Source organism: Perognathus longimembris, chromosome 2 (genome assembly GCF_023159225.1).
Source record: "Perognathus longimembris pacificus isolate PPM17 chromosome 2, ASM2315922v1, whole genome shotgun sequence".
Lineage (NCBI taxonomy): Eukaryota > Metazoa > Chordata > Mammalia > Rodentia > Heteromyidae > Perognathus > Perognathus longimembris.
This window is the reverse complement of record NC_063162.1, coordinates 13,708,633-13,734,101: the sequence shown is the minus strand read 5'-3', so window position 1 is coordinate 13,734,101 and position 25,469 is coordinate 13,708,633. Positions and strand designations below refer to the sequence as shown.

Sequence of the window (25,469 nt, the reverse complement as noted above, 5' to 3'; positions counted from 1 at the left end):
TCCCAGACAGTGGTGATCTGGAGAGGTTATTTCCAGCCTGATGAGTTTTCTTATTTGTGTGTGTGTGTGTGTGTGTGTGTGTGTGTGTGTATTTGCTTTTCTTCCTGTTTACTGTTCTGGGTATTGCTTTTTTACCTGTTTAAGTATTAGGAAGTGCAGGAATGTTTACATCCTGATGATAGACAGATTTCACCCTTCACATTTGCTTCCTGCCTGATGTAGTCTAAGGTTTCTCTGCTCAGGATGGAACCTGCCTGAGTCCGTTTCTTTTTAAAGCCATTATGATCAATCAGTGCTCTCCGGAGCTCTTTTTGGTTTCCATGTTCCTTATGTTTCTGGAGTAGAAACTTACCAAGGAAATTTTATTTTATTGGTTACACATTAGGTTTATGAGTCTTTAAGAAAACCCTAAAAGATCGATGGTAGAACAAGCCATCTAAACATGAGAATGTTGGGCGTATTATTCTCAAGGGCTCTGAATTTTGGCCGTGGCCTATTCCTTTGCTGGCTAGAAGAAATGAAAGCAAGTTCACGTATGCTCGGTTTTCTGTTTGTATAAACATACCCACCTGCCAGATGCATATAAAATCTCTTTCAGTTAATTTTTACCAATACAGGTATCAGTGTTTGGGTTAGGACATAGTTCCAGCCTTAGGTTTCACCAAAGATAATCTATCTCAACTCCCCTTTCGAAACTGGAAAATTGCAAATAGCATAGTATCAAAATAATGAATTCTAAAGCAGCTATGTCAGGTGGATTTAACCTTTGATTATACCACCATAGTTGTCAGGGGCCACTGTGAATGCCTGCAGCACAGATGGTTCAATTGGAAAGAGAGTAATGCTTTCTGGAGCTCATGTATGGGGTACAATGTCATTTTGAGGCTGGGGGTGGGGTGGGGAGTGTTTGTTTGTGGAGGTGACAAGCTTACCTCAAATTTTCTTTTGTGTTTCCATTTTGAATTGAATGGCACCAAGGTTGTCCTGTATATTAGGAATCTATTGGTTTTTTTTTTAAATTGTCTTTATACACTTCATTGTAATTCTTTTTTAATATCCAGAAAGCATTTTTAATACACTTTGTGCAATTAATTTATTGCCCGTGATACATCCCAACCAAAATGGTTTGTTTTTCATAAACACCTGAAGAGGTTGAAATCACATTTTTCTCAGAAATTAGCCCTGAAATCACATTTTTCTCAGAAATTAGCCCTCGTTTGCACAATTATTCAGTTATTACAGCACCCAGACCCTGTGGAGTTTGATGTTGTCAGGAAACATATTAGCGGAAAAATAGTATGTTATTATCTAATGCTAATGATTGGTTAGTAGAACTGGGGAAAGAGGGCACATAATTGGGGTTCCTGTGGCTAACAAGATGTGAATTACCAACACAGTTCCAAGGGAAATTCTGGGGTTGTTCTAGAAACCTGTTATTTGCATGTTAAAACATTTGGCTTTCACTGATAGGGGAGGAGAGTGCTGTTTACCCACACTGCTTTCTTTAGCAAAATCTTTGCTGAAAAAGTTTCCCACATAGCCAGCCCCATGTGCTGCTTTGCCATCTTTCAGTTCTGTCCTGAGCAGCAATGCTGTCTATGAGAGATCTGTGGCTTTTTGAAGCAAAGGATTGCGTAGTGGACAGCACAGGTTCAGATCAGACCTTCTTGACCTACGATTCTGCGCAGTGGCGTTCTCAGTGTACGAGACAGGTCAGCATTCCCTCCCAAAGCTTGCCGGAGAGACGGGACTTGCCTCCAACAAGAATGTTGTTACAAGCACAGCAGAAACGTTGCCTTTCAAACCGGATGCACACACCATTCTTTGTAGCCTGTAGTTCTCGATCCTGTGCTTCTGTCTCCAGTTCTTCCAGAGCTGGGCGGTGTCCACTTAAGGGCAGTGGGCTCCAATGTGGTGCTCCTGTGTGTGAGTCAGCTTCTGTTTTCTTTGGTGAGCATGGCTTTACAGGACCAATCAGTCTGTGTGGCAAGATTATGGTGTTACTTATGAACTGGTTCCTCTTATGAAAGTTGGGGGAGAAGCTTCATCAGCTCCCATTTCTTCCCCTCACTCCCAGGAGTCAGTCGGTATCAAGATGTCCCTGCAATTAGGACTTTCTGAGGAACTTCGTTTAAGGTGGCAGCTGTATGTGTTAGAGCTTCATCTGTTATTATTTTCAGGTCTTGCCTAGTGTCCCAAGTCCAGAGGCTCAGTTCTGGGATTTGAACCTAGGGTCTGGTGCTTGTGAGATTGTCACATTAGCATTCGGGCCACACCCTTGGCTCCTTTCTTCTTCACTTTTTTTTTTTTTTTTTAAGACAGGGTCTCATGCTTTTGCACTGGGCAGCTTAGACCACAATCATCCAATTTGTGCCTCCTGTGTGGTTATGAATGTGAACCACGACAACTGATATATTTTTGTTGAGGGGTTCCTGCTTTTTGTCTGGACTGGCCTCAGATTATGATCTTTCCAGTTGTCTCTTATGTAGCTGGGATGATAGACATGAGCCAAACTGGTCTAATCTCACTCACTCCCTTCCATCATAGAAAACGCTTGACCTGCAGGTATAGAGCCAGTCTACTGTCAATAATGTCGAACAGTTCAAAGCATCTGTTACTCTAATAACTCCTCTTTTCCTTAAAAAAAAAAACAAACACAAAACCCTTTATCCCAGAATCTTTTTGCAATTTTAATTTTTGTGATTATTACTAAAAGGGTGGTATACAGAGGGGGTACAGTTATGTAAGTCAGGTAATGAGTGTATTTCTTTTTGGACATTGCCATCCCTTCCGTCACTCTCTCCCAGGTTTTCCCTCCCATCCCCACCCACAAAGAATCTTTTTTTTTTTTGAACAGCTATTTTTGTAGCCACTTTCCTTCATTATTTGAATGAACAAAGTACATCATGTTTCTGTCTTCTCAATATTTGAGAGATAGATTTTCCCCTCCTTAAATGGCAGACAAACAGAACTTAAAACAACAACAACAACAAACAGCCTACCAGCATGTTCTGAAAGGATGCTGCAGGATCCCATTCAGGACACTTTTTGTCTCTAAAATATTTCCTCTTGGCCACACAGAGCCTTTGGGTGGTAAGAGAAAGCTACATTGAGTGTGTTGCATTTCCCCCTTGCATACATCTTGCTTGGATAAGCCTCTTCTTGTGTAGTGGTTGTATTCAGGGGGAAGGAGGCACTGGGCTTCTGGATGCCCATATTTGAGGAGTTCTCAAAAAGACAGTCAGTGCCTAGTACCCCCATTCAATGACAGACTAGCTCAGGGAGTCAGGGTACACAGCTAGCAGGTTGGGGTGCAGTGATATGGGGCCCCATTAGAGTCTGTGCAGGTTGAGGAGGTATAGTGGTAAGTGCAGGGGTAGGCGGCACATGGGCTTGTTCTGGTGCTCTTGCTGCCTGTTTTGGTCTATGCCTTGTGCTCTCTCTCTAAGCTGAGGCCCGCACAGGTGAAGGTCGACTTTACTCCCGTATCGTTCTCATCCAGATGCAGAGATGGTGATTCCGTGCCAGTGCGTGCCAAATCTGAGTGACAGGGACTTGGGTATGGGAAGAGGGAGTGGCTGTGGGTGACGAGGGCATTTGCCATTCTAGACTGCCATTCTAGACAGGGACACTGTCCTCCATGTTGCTTCTGCCTGCACATGCGCACAGGTGTGTGTACACCTGGCCACTCTCCTATGTTCCCATATGATACCGGAGGGAGCCATGTATTACTTTGCCTGATTTGGGGAAGAACTAGACCCATCTTCTATAACAACCTACTGGCTTCTTTGGAGGCCTGAATGTAGTTTCTTTGCCAAGCAAGGTATTGGAATGTAATTTCCATCAAAGCCACCTCACCGGAAGAGGGGAGATTTTATCCATGTGCTTCAACCAGATCAGCATGACCCATGGAGACCACAACTGCCTCCAAGGGGTGTGTGTGTGTGTGTGTGTGTGTGTGTGTGTGTGATGGGCATTGTTTGTTGTTTGAATGGTTACAAGTGCTTTTCTGGTTTTTCAGTATCCTTTGTTTGGAGATGTGTAAGCATGAGTAAATGACATGGAAACATGGAGGGCTTTACCTTCTTTTACAAATGGTCATTTTGACCAGTTCTCTTATTTTCGTGTAATGATCTTTGTCCTTCATTGTCCTTGTTTCTGTTGGATTCCTTAGACCTTCAAAGATATGGCATTTTCAAAAGAAAATTCATCCACGGTGTGCACAGAACTCTGAGCTGCCTTACAGTAGAGATTCGTTGTTGTTGTTGATTTGGGCTTTTTTAAAATCTAGGTTCCAGTCCCCATTCTTTCCTAGCTGTGTATACCTGGGTAGGTTCTTATTTAACATTGAGGCATAGAGATGTAAGACTCAATGTGAAGGAAAGAATTAGATTATGTGGTTTGTGAGGTTAATTCCAGTTAAGAACAAAATGAATCAAAAGTCCAAGAACCGGGAGAGCTGCCCCTGTAACTTCCTTCCAAAGGCTGGTAGGTGACAAGGGCCAGGAAGAGATGAGATTTTAGTCTAGTCCAAAGGCAGGGGAAAAAAATGTCCCAGCTCCAGCACAGTTAAGCCAGAGGAACTCTTTTATTTGGGGCTCTGCCTTCTGAGTGGGGCAGGCCTTCGACTGGATGCTGCCCCACCTGTACTAGGAAGGTCCCAGCCCAGTGCAAGTGACAAATAGAGTTGATCACCACATGGGACTTTTCCTAGGCAAAATAGAAAACTTAGCCCATTTCTTCCTGTCTACCAGATCAGTTCAGATTCTCCTCAAATCGGCCATTTTTACTCCATATGATAACTTACTATTTCATATAAAATCTTTATCTCTGGAAGCTTTAACCCCCCCTCCCCCCTTTTTTTTAAATTTAAAGACAGTGTCTTGCTATGTGACGACCCTGGCTGGCCTAGAACTCACAACCTTCCTACCTCTGACTCCCAAGTACTAGGATTACAGGTGTGTGCCCACATACCACCCTGCCTGGCATTAGGTGTTTTATGGGTTTTAAATGTCTTCCAGCCCCCAGCCCCCCCCTTTGTTGATTTTTCTTGACAGAGTGATTTGTACTTTGTAGCTCACTGGGTTCTATGTTGTCCTATTATCTTTGGCTATTACCCGACTCCTGTTGAAGGGGGAAAAGCTCACAAGGAAGCAAGATAGTGGATATGCAAATTTTGCCCCAGCTTTATGGGTAGCTCACCTCTATTCTTGAGTCCTGTGGCTGCCTGCAGGTCTGGATAACACCCTGTGTCACCAGGTGATGGGCTGCCAGGCTGGCCGGCACCTACCAGCCCCTGCCTTCTTCCTGGCCTGGTTCTCCTTTGTTACTCCATCACTCCTGGAAGATGCGATGGCAGCTCTAGAAATGTCATAAAGAGTGTTTTTGGAGACCACCGAGTGGCAGATTTTAGCCCTACCAAGAATTTGTGACTTCCTCATACTTTTCATTTCATGGATTCACTCTGTGTGTGTGCGCGCATGCGTGCACTCATGCATATGCCAATACTGGGGCTTATACCTAGAACCTGGGTGCTGTGCCTTAGCTTTTTCACTTAAGGCTGGCTTTTACCACTCAACCCATACTTGTGGCTCCACTTTAAGGCTTTTTGGTGTTTAGTTGGCCATAAGAGTCTCACAGATGTTCCTCCTTCGCTGGCTTCTAATAATCCTCAGATCTCAGCCTTCTGACTAGCTAGGATTGCAGGCGTGAGCCACCAGTGCATAGCATGGGACCATATCCTTGGAGATATGAGAGGAGCAAAGCTCTGGGAACAGGTGTTTTCTGGCTTTTTGTATATATGTGGTGCTGAGGAATCGAACCCAGGGCTTCATGTATGCAAGGCAAGCACTCTACCACTAGGCCATATTCCCAGCCCCTCTGGGGCCAGTTTTAGCAAGCGTGTGGCTGTGCAGGTATATGCCCTCTGCCCCTTTCAGGCTCTATTCATAAAGAAGGTACCAAATGCCTGCTCCAGCTTCCCATCATGGTTGGGGCAGGGGACTCACAGATCTTGATTTACCTGGCCCTGGAGCATTTCCGTTCTGTTTTGCATGTTTTATTCATAGATAACTACTAACGCTAGTCTGGCTAAGGAGGTTGGACTCTTTTAGTCTTGTTTCCAACCTCTCTCTTCAACCCGAATTCAATGTGGTTTGAGAAGATGAGTGTATTGATCTGTAACTGCAAAGTCCACGATTGGGAGACAATCAGGATGGCTGGATCCAGGGACTACTTTTCCCTCCAGCTCTTGGCTGCGCTAGCCAATGAGTTGGTCTTATCACTTTGAGGCTTAGTCAAGTTCTGAAAGGTTTTATTTTCCCTCACATGTCTGTGACTTTCATTGTGAACTAGCATCCGAAGGTAAAGGGATGCACTTTACTTAGTGGACTTGAACCGAGCTGATGGGTTGAGTAGGCCACACCAGCTTTAGAATCTGTGGAAAGTGTTTATGTTCTTTAGTGGAGATTCCATTCTAGTTTTCTTCTTGTGATCCAAAAGGATTTTGTATTTGTGTACACATTTGACTTTCATTTAATGAGACATATGTCCCAAAGATTGGAATGGCTTGAAAATTTTATATTTTACAAAAGAATTAAAAACAAAAATGAAAGACTTTGCTTTAAACAGAAAAGCATGGTGGGATCATGTGTCTTGCTAGAAGCAAGACAAATTTGTCAAGCTCAAAACAGATAGTTGCTAAAAGGGTGTGTGTATTGAGGTGTGTGTGTGTCATCTATAGATTTGGCTGTAAGGTACCAGGCAGGACTGACAGATAGGTGGTAATGAAGCCACTATAATGTGTAAGACAATGTGGTTGATGACAACCTTTGCTTTGGTTACATCATGTATTTTCCAAACTCCATCTCCCAGCCACTTGGCCTGGGGAATCTGGCTTCTTGGCATCTGACATCCTGTTAGAAAACAAAGCAAGTAGACCAGGACTAAACCCCATGCTTCTGGGCTTCATCCAGAAGCAACTGCAAGGTTAACCATGGGGCCTTTGAAGGGCAGCATGGAGGTGAGTCACCCCTGTGACAAGGCAGAGTTAGATCACCTCACCTCTGTTATAAAGCTGGGCTGATCTCTCCAGTAGTCTCATGCTTGCTTCCTGACTCACCCTGTTTATGCAGGAGAGATGTAGGGGGAACGGAGGCGGGAGGGCTCAGCTTCCAGGTGGAGGAGTTGGGATGGGGGTAGCAGTACCCCTTGATGTCTCTCACAGACTTAGGGTCGGTTACAATGACATGGGTCCTGGAAGAGCCCCAGTTTTCAGACATCGTGGCCCCTTCTCATTTGAGGAGCTCACTATGTCTGTTTGGATGGTTTTAATCCACTTGGAAAGAAGAGCTCAGACCCCATGGGAAGACCAGGACTAGGGTAATGATGTCGACTGCTCTACAGCCATGGCAAGTGTCTTACTTTCATTGATTTGCTGTGGTCTCCCAGAACACGCCAGCTGCATTCACTCTGACAGTGACTATCAGAATGTAGGCAGGATTGGGTATTGTATGCAATCCCATGTGTTAGTCCTTGGCTATTATTTCAGGATTAAGAAGGGCGAGAAATGAGGCACTGGAGGCTCACACCTGTAATCCTAGCTACTTAGAAAGCTGAGATCTGGGAGGATCATGGTTCATAGCCAGCCCAGGCAGAAAAAGTCCATGAGACACTTATCTCCACTTAAGTAGCCAAACCCCCAAAGTAGAGATATGGTTCAGGTTATACACAGCCTTGAGCAAAAAAGCTGAGTGGGACAGGCCCTGGGTTCAAGCCCTAGTCCTGGTACAAGGCCCACCAACATTTATATACTTTGTCTTTGCATACAATTATGAAAAATTACAGTGGAGTAGGGAAACTTTTTTTTTTTGATGAACGTTAAGAGCATAGACTTTTTTTTCCTTAAATAAAATTACAGTACTGTTTCTTGGTTGGCAATTAGTCCTTCTCAGACCCTAGGTTGCTCTTTACACCCTGAAATTCTACCAGTAAATTCTCTAACCTGTGGATAGAGCCATAATGACCATGTGGATAGGCCAGTAGCTTTTACACAGCAGCCGTTTACACGAGGTAACGGAAACATGGTCTGTGTTTTCTCTCTGCGGTTTCTCTAGCTGTGTGACCTTGGGCATGCTCCTTAATGTCTCTGAGTCGGTTTCCTTCTCTGTGAGATGGGCTTGCCCCCTGTCCATCACGGGGTGGCTGTGAGGATTCATGGAACTTCTGACACATTGCTGCCTAGGGCCCCCACAGGGGAGGCAGTCAGCACATGGGGCGGATGTGGGCACTGAACTACCATTGGTTAGAAATTCAATTCAGTACTCATGGTATGTGCTGCCCCATCTTTGAGGGGTCCAGACATGGCACCCTTGTGCTCCCCTCAAAATACTGTAGTCTGAGGTGATGTAAGCGCCTCATGCCTGTTGTCCTGGCTACTCAGAAGTATTGTGGTGTGAAGCCAAGATAGGGCAGAAGAGTCTGGGAGGCAACATCTCCAAATTGACCCGCAAAAAGTGGGGCTGGTGGTATGGTTCAAATGATATAGCACCAACCGAATAAGCAGTTCCAGTGAGTATAAGGCGGCCCAGAGTTCAGTAGTGGCACGCGCATGTGTGCACACACTTTCTCACATGTGTGAGCACAGGCGTGCACACACACACAGGAAAGGACATTTAAAACAAGACTAGCTACTCAAACATAGCTCAGTGTTGGATCTAACCCTCTGTAATAGTCTCATCTGATGGAAAAAGCAGCAGTTTCAGAGTTGAGACTAATAGAAGATTGAGGAAGGTAAGTTGAGGAAAGGTGGCTTGCTCCAGGCTCAGATCAAGGAGAGGCATGTTGCAGTGGGACACTCATGGGTAAAGGGTGGCCATGTTGGAAAGGATCACAGTAGGAGGACGCCAGGGCGGAGGCTGTGTGTGAGACATCCTCTAAGGGGCCATAGACAACGGCTGGGAGGTGCAAGAGCTCTGGGCGCGTGTGGGGAACTGTCATTTGTACAGCTCCCGGACAAGTGTGTGTGTGGCTGGGGGCTGTGTGTGTGTGTGCACACGTGTGTGTGCATACACGTGTGTTCATGTGTGCCTTGGTGACCCTGTTCCCTCCCTCCCTCCCTCCCTCCCTCCCTCCCTCCCTCCCTCCCTCCCTCCCTCCCTCCCTCCCTCCCTCCCTCCCTCCCTCCCTCCCTCCCTCCCTCCCTCCTCCTTCCCTCCCTCCCTCTATTCCCCTTTCTTCCTGGCCACAGAGCCCCCTCCCTTGCTGCCCTCAGGGACATGGCTGCCAGCACTTCTGCCCCCCCTCAGACTTCACTGTCAGCACGCAAGTCTTCAGGGACATGAAAAGCAACCACTCCTTACAAAAAGTTGGGGAGCCCTGGTGTTTGGAGGTAGGTGTGGGAGCACAATGGCGGTATGAGACGGGGCAGCCTCTGCGACGAAACCACCCAGGCGAAGTTGGCCTCGCACAAGGGCAGGGCCCGAGCTTCCACCGCCGCCTCTGAATTCTCATCGGGTCACCGTCATGTCGGGTGCCATGGTGTCTGGCTCTGCTGACCGCCGATAGGGATATCATAGCCATAAAAAATGTCAGTTTACAAGAAGAGGGTGGAGGTGGTGTGATTGTGCGCCTAAGATGCCCGGCTCCACACAAAGGTCACGTGCTCTCCAGCCACGCCGGGCTTCCGTGAGAAGGGTGAGCAGTCCAGCACGTTTACCCACATTAAACTTGACCCCAGGAAGCCATTTCCTGGGACTCTTTATGGCTCCCGGTGGAAGGGGAGTTCTCACCTCAACTTTGCCTCTCTTATTAGTAATTGAGAATCTCTAGATTTTAAAATTCAGGGTGCTGAGCAGTGTTCACCCCTGCACCCCCAAGGCGGATAACCCGGCTGGCTCTTCTCACAGATGTTGCTCTCCTCGGACAGGAAGTGCTGCTCATTTCCTTTCAATAATTCAATACAGTGTCCATACCCCACACTGCTCCCTACTCGGGAGCAGCCACTCTCTTCAAATTAGTATAGTTCCCAAAGATTAAAGACCCTCCAGCCCACCAGGAAAGCTAAAAGTGCAAGATTAACAACGAAGGAGCAAATGACTTAGTACTAATGCTAGTGTGTTCTTGCGTTTCATGAATATCCATGAATGAGTTAGCATTAAAACATTAATTGTCTTTAAAAACATTAATTGTATCCCTACTAAGTGCTAGGTGCTTTGCTTTCATGTTGAAAGCTACTGGGAGACAGCAAGCAAGATCCAGATGAATAATGCTCTACTACATACATGTTTAGCCTTTAAAGAGACAAAATATGGACTATATCATCTTTAAATGCGTATTCGACTTTAAGAAGTAGTAGCTTTATAGCCATTTGAATGAACCAGTGTAGAAATGTAAGCACCCATCCTCTTGTTGCTGTTAGGTCCTCTCCCTGTGGGCTCCTTGTAGATGCCCCCACCTCATTAAGTCTCCACCCAGTTACCTGGGTAACCTGCAGACCTGGAGGCAGTTACCTCCCCTTTCCCTGAGGTCACATCCTAATCCACCTGGCCACACCCCTTGCCCCTGCCCTAGATATAAGGCAGGGCTGGGTGGGGGTCGCGCTCTCTCTCGCTCTCCCTTCTCTCCGGCCATGGATCATCTTGGCCACAGGCCAGCAGTTCGGTAATAAACTTTCTTTCCTGCCTGAATACCGCGTGGTGTTCTCCTTTACCGGCTACCTACTTAAAAAAAAAAAAAAACCTAACAGTTGCCTGTTGGCAATCTCTTAATATTTGGCTACATGTCACAGTCATTCACAAAGTGCATGAACTTTAGAGGTAAACCTGGGATTGTACCTTATGCAGTTTGCATTTTTATCTCACTTGATAGAATACTGAGGACTTTTGTGTACTACAGCATGACTTAATTCTGGTTAGTAGCTGCATGTACTGGCGTCCTGTGGTCTAACCAGTCCCCTTCATCTGCATGGGAATGAAACAAGATGTTCCCGGGATTGTTTGAACTTCTGCTTTCTCACCTCTGACTTGCATGTGTTTGAACCTTGCTTCTATTCTAGTTAGAGAGAGGGAGAAAAGAGGGACAGGAGAGAGGGGAGAGGAGAAGGGAAAGACTGGCAGGGTAGGTAGGGTCCCCATGTCTAGTAGCTGTGGTCTGGTAAGAGCTTTCCTTTAGCACCAGCTCTTAGAGCCTGGTAGATGGCAGCTCATTACATTAATCTTTGTTCAGCATGGAGAGGGAGATAAAGGAGAAACCAGGTGCCCATTTTGATAGGAGGAAACAGAAACAGAAAGATTGGGTCTCTTCCTTATAACTCAAGATCTACAAGAGCTGATTAGAACCCTGGCGCCAGTGACCTTGAGTATGTTTGAGCCTTGTTCCCAGGATAAAAATAAATAAATTCCCCCTGGATGCCAAAAATGCCATCTCTCTAAAGGAGGTCTAAGCCATTATGTGTAAGTAGACTGAGCACAAAGATGGCACGTAGGGGCCAATCACGTTGGTGCGCTACCACCTGTTCTGTCTTACTTGCCCTGTCATGTAAGGAAGGAGCTTGGCAGGAGAGTTGGTGTCTCCGTGATGACCAGTGTGGTTCTTAGGGAATCCCACTGTGAGTGTTTCGGTGTGACAATAAGTCAGTATGTTTGCATACTCACGTATGCAAGTACCCTAGCTGTCTCTATAGATGTTCAGAGACGTGTAGGTAACAGTCCTAGTACTTGCTACTTTGGGAGTTTGGGGCATGAAAATCTATAGCATATGTGTGCTCAAAATGGCTCTGGGGAGCCATGAGAAAACCTCACAGGACTGAGAGGAAAAGTGGGTTTGAGTCTAGTGTTGGCAAGGCTCTGGCTCTTCCAGGTCTATAAGAGGAGTGGGAACTCCACCCAGGCTGCTGCGCTGGGCATCAGGAGAGATCCTGGCATTTTAACACAGGCTTCCTATGGCTCAAGCATGATTACTAATGATCAGCACTTGTATACAAACTCTTTAAAGACCTGACAATTATCCAGGCACTGGTGGTTCATGCTCGTAATCATAGCCACTCAGGACGCTGAAATCTGAGGATTGCAGTTCAAAGCCAGCCTGGGCAGGAAAGCCCATGCCCATGAGACTCTTATCTCCAGTGAACCACTAGAAAACCGGAAGTGGTGCTATGGCTCAAAGTGGTAGAGCGCTAACCTTGAGCAAAACGAGCTCAGGGACAGCTGTGATTATTCTCATTTTGACGCAACCTGCTTAAGACCACACAAGTCCAGAAAGAAGTAGGCACCGTGAAATGTTATTCCTGAAGGACCGTGGATGGCTGTTACTGGTGCTTCATCCCTTCCTCCTCAACCCTCTTCCACCTGCTGAAAGAGAATGTGTTTGGTCCTATGCAATGCCTGCCCTCGTGGAAGCTGACGGGGAGCTTGTGAGTCAGGACAAGCAAGTTAAGAGTTTGCAGGCCTTCCAGTCAGGATAGCAAGTATGTCATCACCCATCCCTACTTAACGTTCATTGTCCTTTCTCTGTCCTTGCAGCTCAGTTTGATTTTCTCCCTTTTTAGGGCTCTGCCTCTTGGGAGAGTATGAGTAAATATGACTAAGAAAGTCAATACCCACCTGGGCAGATATGAGTCACTTCTTTCTAGATAGCTGTTCAGGTACCTTTTAAAGCTAGCCACACAAAGTCATTGCATTGGGGCTATTAACATGGTGAATAGTGACAATAATAGGGTGTGACCACAGCATAATTACATTTAGATAAGAAAGAGGTTGTTTTTTTTTTTCTTCTTCTGCCAGTAATTGCTTACTCAATACCATAGCTACTGAAATACTTGCAAATAAACTTTTTGTGTGTGTGCATGGTAGCACTGGGGCACTATCCCTTAGCTTTTTTACTCTGGGCTAGTCTGCTCTACCACTTGAGCCACAGCTCCATTTCTGGCTTGTCGGTGGTTAATTGCAGATAAGAAGCTCACAGACTTTCCTGCCCAAGCTGACTGCCAACCTCAATCCTTAGATCTCACCCTCTTGAGAAGCTAGGATTACAAGCTTGAGCCACTGGTTGCTAGAGCAAATAACCTTTTTCTTGTTGGTTGTGGGGCTTCAACTCAGGGTTTAGGCACTATCCCTGTGCTTTTTCACTCAAGACTAGTGCCTAAACCCTGAGTTGAAGCCCCACAACCACTTCCTTGTTTGTTGCTGCTGTGGGTTGTGGGGCTTGAACTCTGGGCCTGGGTGCTGTCCCTGAGACTTTAGCTCAAGGCTAGAGTTCTATCACTTGAGCTACAGTCTTGTTTTCTGGTGGATAATTGGAGATAAGAGTCTCAGGGATTTCTTTCCCTGCCTGGGCTGGTTTTGAACCCCGATCCTTAGATCTCAGCCTCTAGAAAGTAGCTAGGATTACAGGCATGAATCAGCAGTGCCCAGCTCAAATAAACTTTTAAAAAGTGTTTTGTCCAAACCTTTCCCCTCTTCCCTGCTTCCTCTTTGGGAATTCTGTAAGGGTTTTGATAATCAGTGGCTGTGGATCAGTAAAATGGTCCTTCTGTTGCTTTGTGTCTTCTGGTGGATCTACCCGTTTGCAAGTTTATTGTGTGTGTGTGTGTGTGTGTGTGTGTGTGTGTGTGTGTGTGTGTTTTCAGAAGTGAGCAAATTATTTTGGCTATTTACACATTAGCCTCTCAACTTACAAATTTAGGGAGGAAAGGAGACTTCTGCTAAATTTGCAAAGTTAGTCACATAGACAGGGAGTTAACCAATTTAGTGAGAGGAAATGAAACTTTTCTTAGATTTATTAGACCACATCCTATAAATCTGTGGCTTATTATATGTCTGATTTCTAAAAAGCATGGCATCACAACGAAAGTTTTATTTTTGCTTCTTAGTCATTTGAAACAAATATAGATATTACTTCATTTCCTGGGTACTTTTTTTCTTTTTAGTCCATGTTATGTATGGAAAGTCTGGATTTACATAACATAGTGCATTGTAAGGGAAGTTTGTGTTAATATATAAATCCCTGCTTTATGACTTTGAATTAGCAAGCTTTTTGCTACAGCTGAAATTTTAGTTTGTGTCTTCATGGTCCCCTCCCCCCACGCCCACATCCCGTGTGGCCCCCTCAGTTAGAACCAAGGTGAGCAAAAGAACAAAACTATTTCTGAAGGCAAAGTTAATGTTTTGACATACTTCCTTCTAGCTTTCCCAAAATGTGCTTTAGAAATAATCACAGGTGGAGCTGGGTATGGTGGCTTAAGCCTATATTCCCAGCTACTCAAGAGGCTGAGTTCTGGAGGATTCTAGTTCCAGAATAGTCAAGGCCAATAGATCCCAGATCAACCAATAAAGCCATTTTCAGCCAATAAAACCCTGGGCATTGCAGTTGGTGTATGTCACCTTAACTGTGGTGGGATAGTATAAATAGGATTGCAGGCCAGGCCAGCCTAGGCAAAAAGTGAGACTGAAAAATAACAATGAAAGCAAAAAGGGCTTCAATGATAAAGTGCCTTCCTAGCAAGAGTCAGGTCCTGAGTTCAAACCCCAGTGTTGTTAAACAAACAAAAGACAGCCCACCTCCAAACCCAAAACATATGTGGGTTCCTGTTGTGTGTATGTTTCCTGTTTGTTTTCTGCATTTCTCAAATAGAAATATTTTTTCCACATTTGCCATGAAAAGTCTTTGGAAAACTTAGAATGATTTTCCATTGTAGAAGTGGCTTTCTCTTAATGTGCTTATCCACTGCCTTCAAACAAACAGACTGTCCTCTAAGTTCTACTGCAGTTGGCAGAGGACATCATCCTGTACAAGTAGATTTTCCTCTCATTCATGCTCAGATGTCAGGAGGGGCCACCATGTTATTTTATTTTTCCTCTCTCTTCCTCATTTGCAAACTTCTTTGCCGATGTCTTCTAGACCAAACAAGTGCACGAGCGTCTCTGTTTTCTAGCTCACCTGCCCTCCCCAGGTTATTTCTAATGCCTGATGGAGAGAACAACATAGCTCTGTGCCACAGGCCCAAGGAGGAGATGGGGTTGCCCTGTGCCACATTTCCTATGTTGTTTCTCATTCTTGGACTGAGGCGAGATGTATGGCTGTGAGCTCTTTTCTTGTTGTTTTGAACCCTTGTCTCCCACCCTGTGAGCTGCGGTACCAACTAGGAAGGCCATTCATGTGGGAGCTCATTTCAACAGCGTTCCTATGTAAGATGGCACGCCACTTAAAGATGGCAGCCTGGTCCGCAGGCCTTGGGTGCTTCTCACACATGTCAGGACTCCACAGCCTGCAGAGTGGCTCTTATCCCAGCCACTCCCTTACCCCCCCCCCCCCCCCGGCTTTGTGAGTCCCTGTGACAAAGATCACATAACAAGGAAGACTAGGCCTTTGGGGGAGGACATATTGTCATCGTCACAGGTTATTAGATAAATTGTCAGTCACTTAAATCAGTCTCTCTCTGGTATAAGATCTCTGCTTCTAAGTCTTTACCTGTTATTAATTTCCTTAATGATATCAGATGAGAGGTGTTTGAGATTTGGAAATCCAGGGGAAATAAATATGATTCCAACCTATACTGCAAAGCATAATTTACTCATTTCTATGAAGGGAAAATCTAGCAAGGCAAGCAAAGTGGAAGATTTTTTTTTTTTTAATCTTTCCTGTCCAGTGAGTCCTGTGGACCCGTCTAGAAAGGCTTTTTTTTTTTTGGCCAGTCCTGGAGCTTGGACTCAGGGCCTGAGCACTGTCCCTGGCTTCTTTTTGCTCAAGGCTAGCACTCTGCCACTTGAGCCACTTGGCCACTTCTGGCCATTTTCTATATATGTGGGTGGGGACTCGCACCCAGGGCTTCATGTATATGAGGCAAGCACTCTTGCCACTAGGCCATATTCCCAGCCCCAGGCATTTATTATATCAACTCCTGCTCCTGTACATTGTCGTTCATCCATTGTCTGTATTTTCCAGTTTTCTCTGTCAGTATCTATGAGAAGACATAAAAAACAAATCCCTGAAGGCTTTTTTGCATTTTTAAAGAGATACGTTCTTTTTTTTTTTTTTTTTTTTGGCCAGTCCTGGGCCTTGGACTCAGGGCCTGAGCACTGTCCCTGGCTTCTTCCCGCTCAAGGCTAGCACTCTGCCACTTGAGCCACAGCGCCGCTTCTGGCCGTTTTCTGTATATGTGGTGCTGGGGAATCGAACCTAGGGCCTCGTGTATCCGAGGCAGGCACTCTTGCCACTAGGCTATATCCCCAGCCCGCTTTTTTGCATTTTTAAAAGTGCAGTATCTAGGATTATTGCAACTGTTATTTAAATTTTTGAGAGCAAAGTATTGGCAGCCCTGAATGGCCCCTGATAAGGAATCGGCTCCAAATTTTGGCTGTCCCTTCCCAAACTTCGGCCTCTCTTACTTGGGCTGAAATGAGGAAGGAGGTGACGGGCACACCGTCTTCACCCTTCCCAGACTCCCCTGGGCTTTGTGCTTACCCAGGCACTCTTGTTACTGGGGCCCAGGCCACCTGCGGTCTCTTCATGCCAGCCTCTGTGACCAGCGTGGGCCACAGGAGTGTAGAACTATTTTCTGGGAAGATCTCAGAAGCCTGCCGGTGCTTAGAGCAAGTTTCTGTTTCCAAAAAGTTAGTTCCTCCAGGACGGGAGGGCAGGGGTGAGGAAGGGACAGAGCTACCCAAAAAGAAGAAATGAGAGTGGAGAGAAGTGGGAAGGGCTTGGGGTGACAGAAGGACACATGGCTGGCCAGCTCCAGCTATTTCCCAACCCCACTGGTCACTTGGTCTGACAAAGGACCCCACGTTGTCACACAGGACAGTAGCATTGGAGAGTGATGGCACTGGATTGGGTGTGATCTGTAGGGAGGGGTGGGGTGGGACCACCCTGGAGGCTCAGTCACTGTAGGCTCAGCTCCATCCTCCATCCCTGATTTCTGGCAGGCCTGTGTTCTGCCAGCGGCCAAGGTGATGAGAGATAGATTTGCTTGTCTCTTAGGAAATAAGAAAGTTCTCATCTAGAAAGCGGAAGAAACTTGTCACAATTGTCTTGGACAGGTTTCTTTCCTCTCGCTGTTTTTCCAGAAGCCCTGAGTCAAGTGGGTGGAGGTGAGCGAGGGATGTCCACTGGGAGGATCACTGTGCCTCATGTCCACGGGGGAGCTAGCCTGCGCTCGCCATTCCTCTCGACAGGGGCAGCAGTGTTGGCGCAGCCTTGTGATGAAGCGACTGTTTCTGCATCTGCAGGGATGGCACATGTGGTTTTTCTTGTCCATGTTCTCCTTGGAAGAGCAGAAGTTCTCCCACCAGGGGCCTGTAGATCCTGTCTCATTGCAGGCTTGCTTGGTTGGGATGCCTACAAGACTCCGGTTTTCAAAGATCTGTCTACTTAATACATATATACTCTGTGCCCTGACGGAAAGGTTCAAAGATGTTTCTTTTTGAGATGGGGATTTAAAAAAAGAAAATATTTAAGTATATGTCCTACAGTAAAATGGACTTTTTCTTTTGGGCTACAGTTCTTTGAATTTTGATATAAACTCCTATGTCTACCAACACCATCACTAGGATGCAGAACAGCTTTGTCGCCTGGCACATTCCCTGTGTGTTTCTAGTCACAGGAGATGTGGGCTTTGTTTTGTTTTGGACACATGGTGTGGGTTGTTCATCAACAGTAGCAGGTTCTCCTCTGTTTCTTCTCTGGCCATGCAAAGAAGAACAATGGTATTGTGGTGGCCAGTTTGTTAGTTCTTAGCAAGTCCTGATGAAGATTCCTTCTGAATTGTTCTTGCCTTGAATACCCAGGGTGCTTTGGGCCACCTTGTGGCCTTAGAATTCACTCATTCTAATGATGCCCAGAGAAAAATTTACCACTAAAGCGAATGCAACCCCTAGGGGCATGAAGTGACGTGTGAAGCATGGTGCTGTTTTTGAACGATCTGCTTTATTCTTCTGATGCCAGGATAGATGGACAGGGGGTGGACACAGTGTCTAGAAATGAAAATGGACAATGAGCTGTAGAATTTTTTTTTTAAACTCAACTTGGTCCTCCTAGGCTGTCTTCACTTGTTATATTAGCTTGGTGAAATGAAGAATTGGGAGATTTGGGCACTACAGGTAGTTACACTAGCACCTGGTGGTTCCCACCCGGGTGCTAGATTAAGCTGGCGGGTGCAAAGCAAGGGCAGAGCTGATATCATCTCCACCACTTGATGCTTTCTAAGGGGAAAGCAGGCAGGCTCCTATGTATGTGCTTATTCTCCTGGGAAATGATGAGAGGTGGCCCAAAAGGTCCCCAGCTCAGTGTCGTACTTGAGTGAACCGGAGATGATGCATTTGGCTGGAGAAGGTAACAGCAATCGCACACATGTAAATTCTTGTGCAATCTAATTCCTGTCTTTGTAATTACTTGGAGATCTGCCATTGCAGCCAATTGAGAAGTGGGAGCAGTGACCCGGTGCAGAAAGCAGAAATTGGAGGGGAGGAGAGAAGAGGCAGCTTCTAAAACATAGCCGTAGCTCCCCGGCATGTTCCTTAGCACCTAACATCACACGAGAACTCCTGTCTACATATGCTACCCACCTTTCCCTATTAGAGCCCCTTGGCCCTGTCTCTCTCTGAGCAGGCTGAGGAGTGCACTACAGTGAAGTCATCCATGACTTAAGCTGAGGGGAAGTATGGATACTGATGAGAAGGAATCACTGTTATTCTTATACAGCCCATGTTTTGGTAGGAATGTCTTCCAAATGGAAGCATGATCCTTGTCTTAGCACACAAAAGCGGGATGCTGGTAGCTTATGCCTGTAATCCTCATCACTCAGGAAGCTGAGATCTGAGGATCACTGAGTGAAATCAGGAAAGTCTACGAGACTCTTATTTCCAATTAACCAGAAAATATGCCCAAATGGAGGCGTGGCTCAAGTGGTAGAGCATCCGCTTTGAGCAGAAATGCTAAGAGAGATTGAAAAGCCCTGAGTTCAAGCCCCAGGACTGGTACAAAAATGAACAAAAAGCCACTGCACATTTAACAAAGCATCCAAAGCATGGTCCATCACAGGAGATGGAGACCATAGCAGCCTAGAAAACCTTTGGGACCCTCAGTAAGAGGAGGGGAGTGAGTGTGGTTGCATACTCCTGCTTCTCTCCCACGTGCCTCTAGAAAGTTCCTCTCTATGAGCAGCCACTCCAAATGCATGTGCTATTTGTCTGATTGACGTCGGAAATGTGATGTCATTTGTACAAACATCTACATGGAGGGCTCCTTTTTTGTTGTTGTTCCTCTTATTTGGGTGACAGATTGCATGTTAGGGCAGGAAAAGATGAAAGCACTAAATATTTGCTTTAGAAAAACACAGTGAAAGATCCTCTCATCCTCCCAGCTGAAACCTGATGCGCTTAGAATTCCCTTAACAAATATGGATATCTGCAGGTAAGGCTTCTGTCACCCTCTGAGCCCAGTTAATGGGTGATTAGCATGGGAGGGTGGTCAGTAGAGGATTATACTGGGCCCGCCCCCAATGTGGTATGGGATTGGGTCATTGAATTACCATTGAGGTCCAACGTAACTGAAAGAAAGTCCTGTCTCCTGTGACTATTCTCTTCTCTTCCAGTAGTCATGTGTGTGTGTGCACGCGCGCGTGCGTGCACGCACGCATCTGTGGGCACACATGTTAGTACCGAGGCTTGAACTTAGTCTTGCATTCTTGCTTAGTCCTTTCTTTCAAAGGTGATGCTTTTACCACTTGAGCCACAGTCCTATTCTGGCTTTTTGCTAGTTAATTGGGAGACAGGAGTCTCAGGGATTTGACTGCCCGGGCTGGGTTTGAACCTTGATCCTCAGATCCCAAGCCTCTATAGGATTACAGGCGTGAGCCACCAGCAATGTCCCCCCGAGTCTTTAATTTCTCAATGTGGTGTCGGTTCTAGTGATGGTGACTGGGATCTGTTTTAGAGGTGTAGTTGTGAGCATGCGGTTGGCTTCCTGAGTTCAACTTTGGTTTTGCCAGTGGCTGGCTGGCAGACAGTGGCAGTTTTTCGATTTGCAAAACTGGGGAATTATTGGCCCTTTATTTATCAAGAGTTGAAAGGGTACCTAAGGCAGATGGTATATGCGGAAACTGGCCAAAAATATTCTTATCTTTTGATTCATCTCTTTGGTTTAGGAGGAAGGAAACTTGAGCCCCATTCCTGGTGGGGTATGGACGGCTTTAATATTAATATGTTAATACTGTCCATCATATATTAAAATCTGCCTTTCTGAGGTGAGTGGCCTGGGCCTATAGTTTTGGCTGCTTAGGACTTAAGCACTTGGAACTACTTGGGAACCTGGGAAGTCACAGCTAGTGACGGCAGCATCTTAAAAAACAAAAAGATCCCATGTCTACTAAAGAAAAACAAATCCCATACTGGGTGGCAGTGGCTCACACCTGTAATCCTGGCTACTCAGGAGGTTGAGATCTGAGGATCACCAAAGCCAGCCTAGGTAGTCAAATCCTGAGAGTCTTATCGCCAGTTAACAAGCATAAAGTAGAGATGGTTTAACACCAAGTGGTTTAACACCAGCTGTGGGTGCACACGCAGAGCTATCCTTTGGGTGCTGTATTAATATTGCCATAAATAATTCTTGTTTCACCCTTACAACTCGCCAGTGAGAGGAATAAAACCAATCCTGTTCCAGTCTTACGTGGAAACGTGAGACAGTCGCTAACATGTACTTACTACTCTAGACCAGGCTTTACTTGAAAGTGGGTTTTGCATAATAACTCATTTAATCCTCCCAGTCAGTAGCAACTATTTTTTCTTCATTTTATCCAGAGAGAAGCTAACATCACCACCCAACCAACCCCCCCCCCCATTCTTTTTTTTCTTTTTCTTTTTTCTTTTTGATGGTTTGTCTCAGATTCCACTCAGAGTAATTGTTGGGACCAGGAGCCTGGGGCATCAAATGTTTTCTGAGCCCGGGTGCCTGCCACTCCGTTGTCTTCTGCCCATCTGCAGACGCTCCCAGCAGTCCCACACATGCTCTCCAGACACAAGGGTTTATGATAGTTGGGAAAAAGAACATTCTTTAATACCGGAAGTTGTGGCTTCTGAGTCTCCTGGCAGTTGGCAACATGGAGTTTTGTTTTGTTTTGTGTGTGTGGTTTTGTTTTTTAAATAATTAGAAACAGTTCAACCCTGGTTACCACCCACGGCAAAAAAAATTGCTTAGAGTCCACAAATTAAGAAAGACAAAAAAAATGAGGCCCGTTGGTAGAGTAATTACGATGGAGCTTAAGATGGGATGTCCACTCTAGAGGGGGAGCTGCCAGTGTTCCCAAGCCAGGGGTCCGTAGGTTTTCTCTCCCCTTTGCTGGAGTTCACAGTCAAGTGGCGTTCTTGTGGTTACCAGTGAAGGGAGGGCAAAAGATGGCCCTGGGAGAAAACCCACATTTTTCTGTCCTGATGAATGGTATGTCTTATGTGAGTGGGTGTGAACACGGAGAACATACAATGTGTATTTGCACTGTGTGTGGTCCTTCTTGGTGTATCCCACTCCCCATGCTGACGGGCCCATGAGGAAGAGGAGGAGGAAGAAGGAGAGGAGGAAGAGGCTTTGGCACACCCAAGGTGTAAGACTCGGTCATCGAGACAGGAGCAAGCCATGTCTTACTGCAGAATAGGGATCCTAGGCTTTTGATTTCTTACATAAAATCAGGGCCCTTGAATATATGTGGTTCCCTCTATCTCAGCCCCTCCTGAGACCCCCCCCCCCAATGGCCTGTGTTCTAGTCGGACGGGTGGCTCACTTGGAGAGCCTCTGTCCCTTTCTCTCTTTCCAGGTAGTTCCAAGGCTGCCAGTGGTCACGTGGTCCCAAGCCTTGTGGGAGCATGGAGGACTTGGTTTGGGTAGAGGAGCAGAAGAGAAGCAGCCCCGGCATGCTGGAGGAGTGTTGGGCTGTGTTTCCTGCGCCTCTTCTCTCCTGTGATGATTTCCAGGCAGCCCCTTTTGCCATCCTGACTTCGTTTAAATTCATAGGTTCTTGGCAAAGCAGGTTTTCTTTTTTTTTTTTTTTTTGCTGCTATTCTTCTCATAGCCAGAGGCCAAGATCCCTTGTGGAGCAGTGTCTGAACCTAATAGATGTCATCTGGACCCCAGGCTGGGGAACGGCAAAGCACTGGGAAAGTCTTGCAAGTGGGGTTTTACCCCTTGCTCCGTGTGCCACCCGCCCGCCCCGCAGGCTCTCAGTTCTTCTCATTGCTTTTCAGGGCAATATGATCAGAGTGATTTTTTTTATTTGCAGGGGGTTGGGAGGGGATGTTATATACTATAGGGCTGTTGGTTGTGATGTCCTACACCTGTAGGACAATAAATACAGTGTCCCAATGACTTGGAAATGGCCTAAAAATATACATGGTAAGGTGCCACTTTAACTTGACCGTTCCAGCACCACTTTAACTTGGACCATTCCAGCACCGTTGGGCTTTTGGCTAGGTTGCTCTCAGATGCAAGTGATGTGGCTATCACACTGGCTGCCTCTATGCATTGTTGCTGCTGCTTCTCCTGTGGTTGGTTGGGGCCTGGTTTCCAGCCCAGCTTTTCAGGCACACAGTATAGCATCATGCCATCAGCTGGGGGGTAGGGGGGTGCGTACAACTGAGGGTCTGGTAGGTGGAGGGTAAGCAGGACATGGAAACGTTTTTAGACCTCCTTGTCCAGGGCAGACTTGTGATCAGTACCTTCCCTGCAGTGTTGGCAGGAACCTGGGACTGGAGGACATTTGTGAAGATAACTGTCATCAACTGTCCCAGACGTGTGGACAGACATGTGGATCTCTCTTTACTGTTTCAGGACAGAAATGACTTTAAAAAAAAAGCCTGCAGAATCAGTATTAACTTTTGGGGTGATGTAATAAGACAAATCACCTGAGTACTAGCACTGGTGCTGGACACTGGCTTGTTCTGAGAAGTGAGCCCTCTGTTGCTAGCTGGAAGTCACGGACTGACTTCTGTTCCCAGTGTGTCTCCCACTGAGCCCCAGGCCCCTCCTCTCGGTGGCCTTGGATAGAAGAAATCACCTGGGGCTCAGACATCCCCCACCTCTCTATTTTGTTGAGTCTTTCTGTATTGGAGAGACTATGAAGAAAAGCCATGCTGAAGGAAGTGTTTTGAAGTTTGGAGAGTTACCATGACCATGGTTCTAAAGACATACCAGCATCTTCTACCTACCTTGACCCCTTCTAGTGGAGTCCCGCCTTCATTTTCACTCTTACTCATTCAACATCAAGTCTTGCATCCACACACCCTCAGCCCTCCGAACACAGGGATCTACAGTACAGACCTGTCTGCCATAGCATCGTCATAGTTTCTGTTGGCTTTGGGACTTCAGTGATTGACCCATATAATTAGTATCCTGATTTATTAAAAAAAGTTTGGTGACCCCAGTATTTTTTTTTTAAGTTTCTCCAAGGAAATTAAGTGGGATTGTCCTGTGTGTTAGGAGATCGCTGGGAGATAGTAAGACATTGAATGTTACCGAACAGGTATGGTTATTATGCAAGGGGGCTGAGAGGTATTATTCCTTTGAATCTATATTTCCGGTGCAAGATGAGTAAAAATAATTCTAATCAGGAAAGGGACCTGCCTGAGTGACCTAAAAATATTCACACATACAGTTTCTTAAGCAGCCAGTTCTAACCGGAGTAATTTGTTCACTTGTGGTTGAGACTGGAGGCTTAGTAAAGTAAGTCATGGAATCTGGAAGCTGTGGGAGCTAATTCGTAAGTCTATTTTCCTCCTCATGTCCTTTCTCTAAGATGGGGCAACAGAGGCCATAGCGAGAGCAAGAGGCTGCTTGCTCTCAGATCCTGCAGCCACGAAGCCAGATAGGGGCGTTGAGACCAGAATGCAGCCCTCCAGGTTTTACTCTTTTCCACCCTGTCACTTCTGATTCAAGGCAGAGTTGAATTTTGTGAACCGTTTATGTGAAGTGTCATTAATTTTAAGCTCTATCTTGGATTAGGGTGTGAAATTCAATATGTTCAGTAAGAATTCACTTGTTTTCCACTTGAAATCCTGATTTTTCTCGGGGACTCTGGGTGTTGATGTTGTGGTTAGGAAGCTCATGATGGTGGTGAGGAGGATTAGTATAATCATCTCTGCTGAAGGTTAACTGAGGAAGCAGTGAGCTGGAATTCATGCATAAAGAAGATTGGAAACTGTGCTGCTAGCGATAGGTAGAAAAGTCAGGTCTTAAGGTTGCGGTGTGTATTTTCAATGATAGATGAGCACCTTGTCTTTGGTGGAGAATGTTGTTCTCTTGCCTAATAATCTACTCCACCTTCTTTCCCTGAGGATTGCTACTTGAAATTCCCTTTACCAAGTTGCTTTCTGGGCATTTTTGTTAACAAGTCAGACATAGAAACATGTGGAAACCATCCTTTAGAAACTGGTTTGATCCTCACACGACGCAGGAGAAAGCTTGGGTATTAGACAGGCTGAGGAAATCACCAATACCTGAAGTCAATTCAGTCCCAATGGAGTTGAATCCCCCAATAAGAATGGGTGCTGTTGAAACAGGTGACCTGGATCCAAGATGCATTCACAAACTGCTTTCTTCAATGGCAACTCCTTTGTACGTCTACCTAAAGGTAGTAATAATGATAAAAAAAAAAAAAAAGAATGGATGTATGAGTTCACTGATGAGCTTTATACCTTTTTGGGGGGGCTGAGAGCTCTGTTCTGCCACAGCGGTGGTGCTATGTCCTGCAACCGGGAGGGGCTGAGTTCAGCAAGTTTGTTTTGACTTGCTGCACATGATGGGAGGGAAGGACTCATTATGTAATGTTAAACTGGTCCCGGAATGTCAGCTGGGCCTGGCTTGCCAAAGCGTGAAGAGTTGGTTGGGAACGGGCTATGTTTAGTATGACTAATCCAGCTTGGCAGGGTGAAGGGGTGGGTGGGTGTCCCTCTGAGAGGGAGGAATGACTTCTGCTATTTCCAGTCTTAACACTTTACATAAACTCTGCAGCCCACCATCTCTCCCCGCCCCCCCACCCCCAAACAAACGTGAGCCTTATTAACCTGCTAATACAATCAAGGGCTGTTGACTGCTATGGGAACTTTAGTGTAGAAATTGGGGGCGGGGGTCAAAGGCAACTTACCTGCAGTTAGTTCGGGGAGCCAGGCTTTTGGGGGTCCTGTGAAATGTTTCTTCAAGTAGCCTGTGTTGGTCTAGTGTTGCTAGCAGGGTTCTCGTTAATGAAAGCAGTTGTACCAAGCAAACATCAGGTTCCATAACCAAAAATAGCAGTGAACCCCAATAAAAATTTAAAGTAAAGAAAGAGGCAGCCTACTTTTCTAATAAAGATTCCCGAGTTTAATTTAGGAGCTGTCTGCTGACCTTCTTGCTCTTTATTTTGGGAGCTATTTCCCCCCCTTTGCCCCTATCCCCATACCCCAGGGTCCCCCTTGACCCTTCTTAGGGGGACAAAAGAATCCCATTTTTATGTAAAT

General features: G+C 45.9%; 1 protein-coding gene and 1 long non-coding RNA gene across 32 annotated transcripts in view; one reads left to right on the top strand and one right to left on the bottom strand.

The window, feature by feature from the left end:
* The window catches only part of Tcf7l2 (transcription factor 7 like 2), a 201,530-nt gene that overhangs the window by 118,235 nt on the left and 57,826 nt on the right, over window positions 1-25,469 (top strand). Inside the window, exon 5 of one of the 31 annotated variants that reach the window (XM_048338252.1) lies at window positions 9,248-9,388. The exons of the other annotated variants lie outside the window; for them this stretch is intronic. Within the exon in view, the coding sequence (XP_048194209.1) occupies window positions 9,248-9,388 (141 nt within the window). The remainder of the gene's footprint in view (window positions 1-9,247; window positions 9,389-25,469) is intronic. 31 annotated transcript variants of the gene reach the window in all.
* LOC125346051 lies at window positions 2,789-22,830 on the bottom strand. Its single transcript, XR_007209854.1, has 3 exons — window positions 22,819-22,830; window positions 13,062-13,067; window positions 2,789-2,971 (listed from the first exon to the last, which is right to left on the bottom strand). It is a non-coding gene; the product is annotated as an uncharacterized LOC125346051 (long non-coding RNA).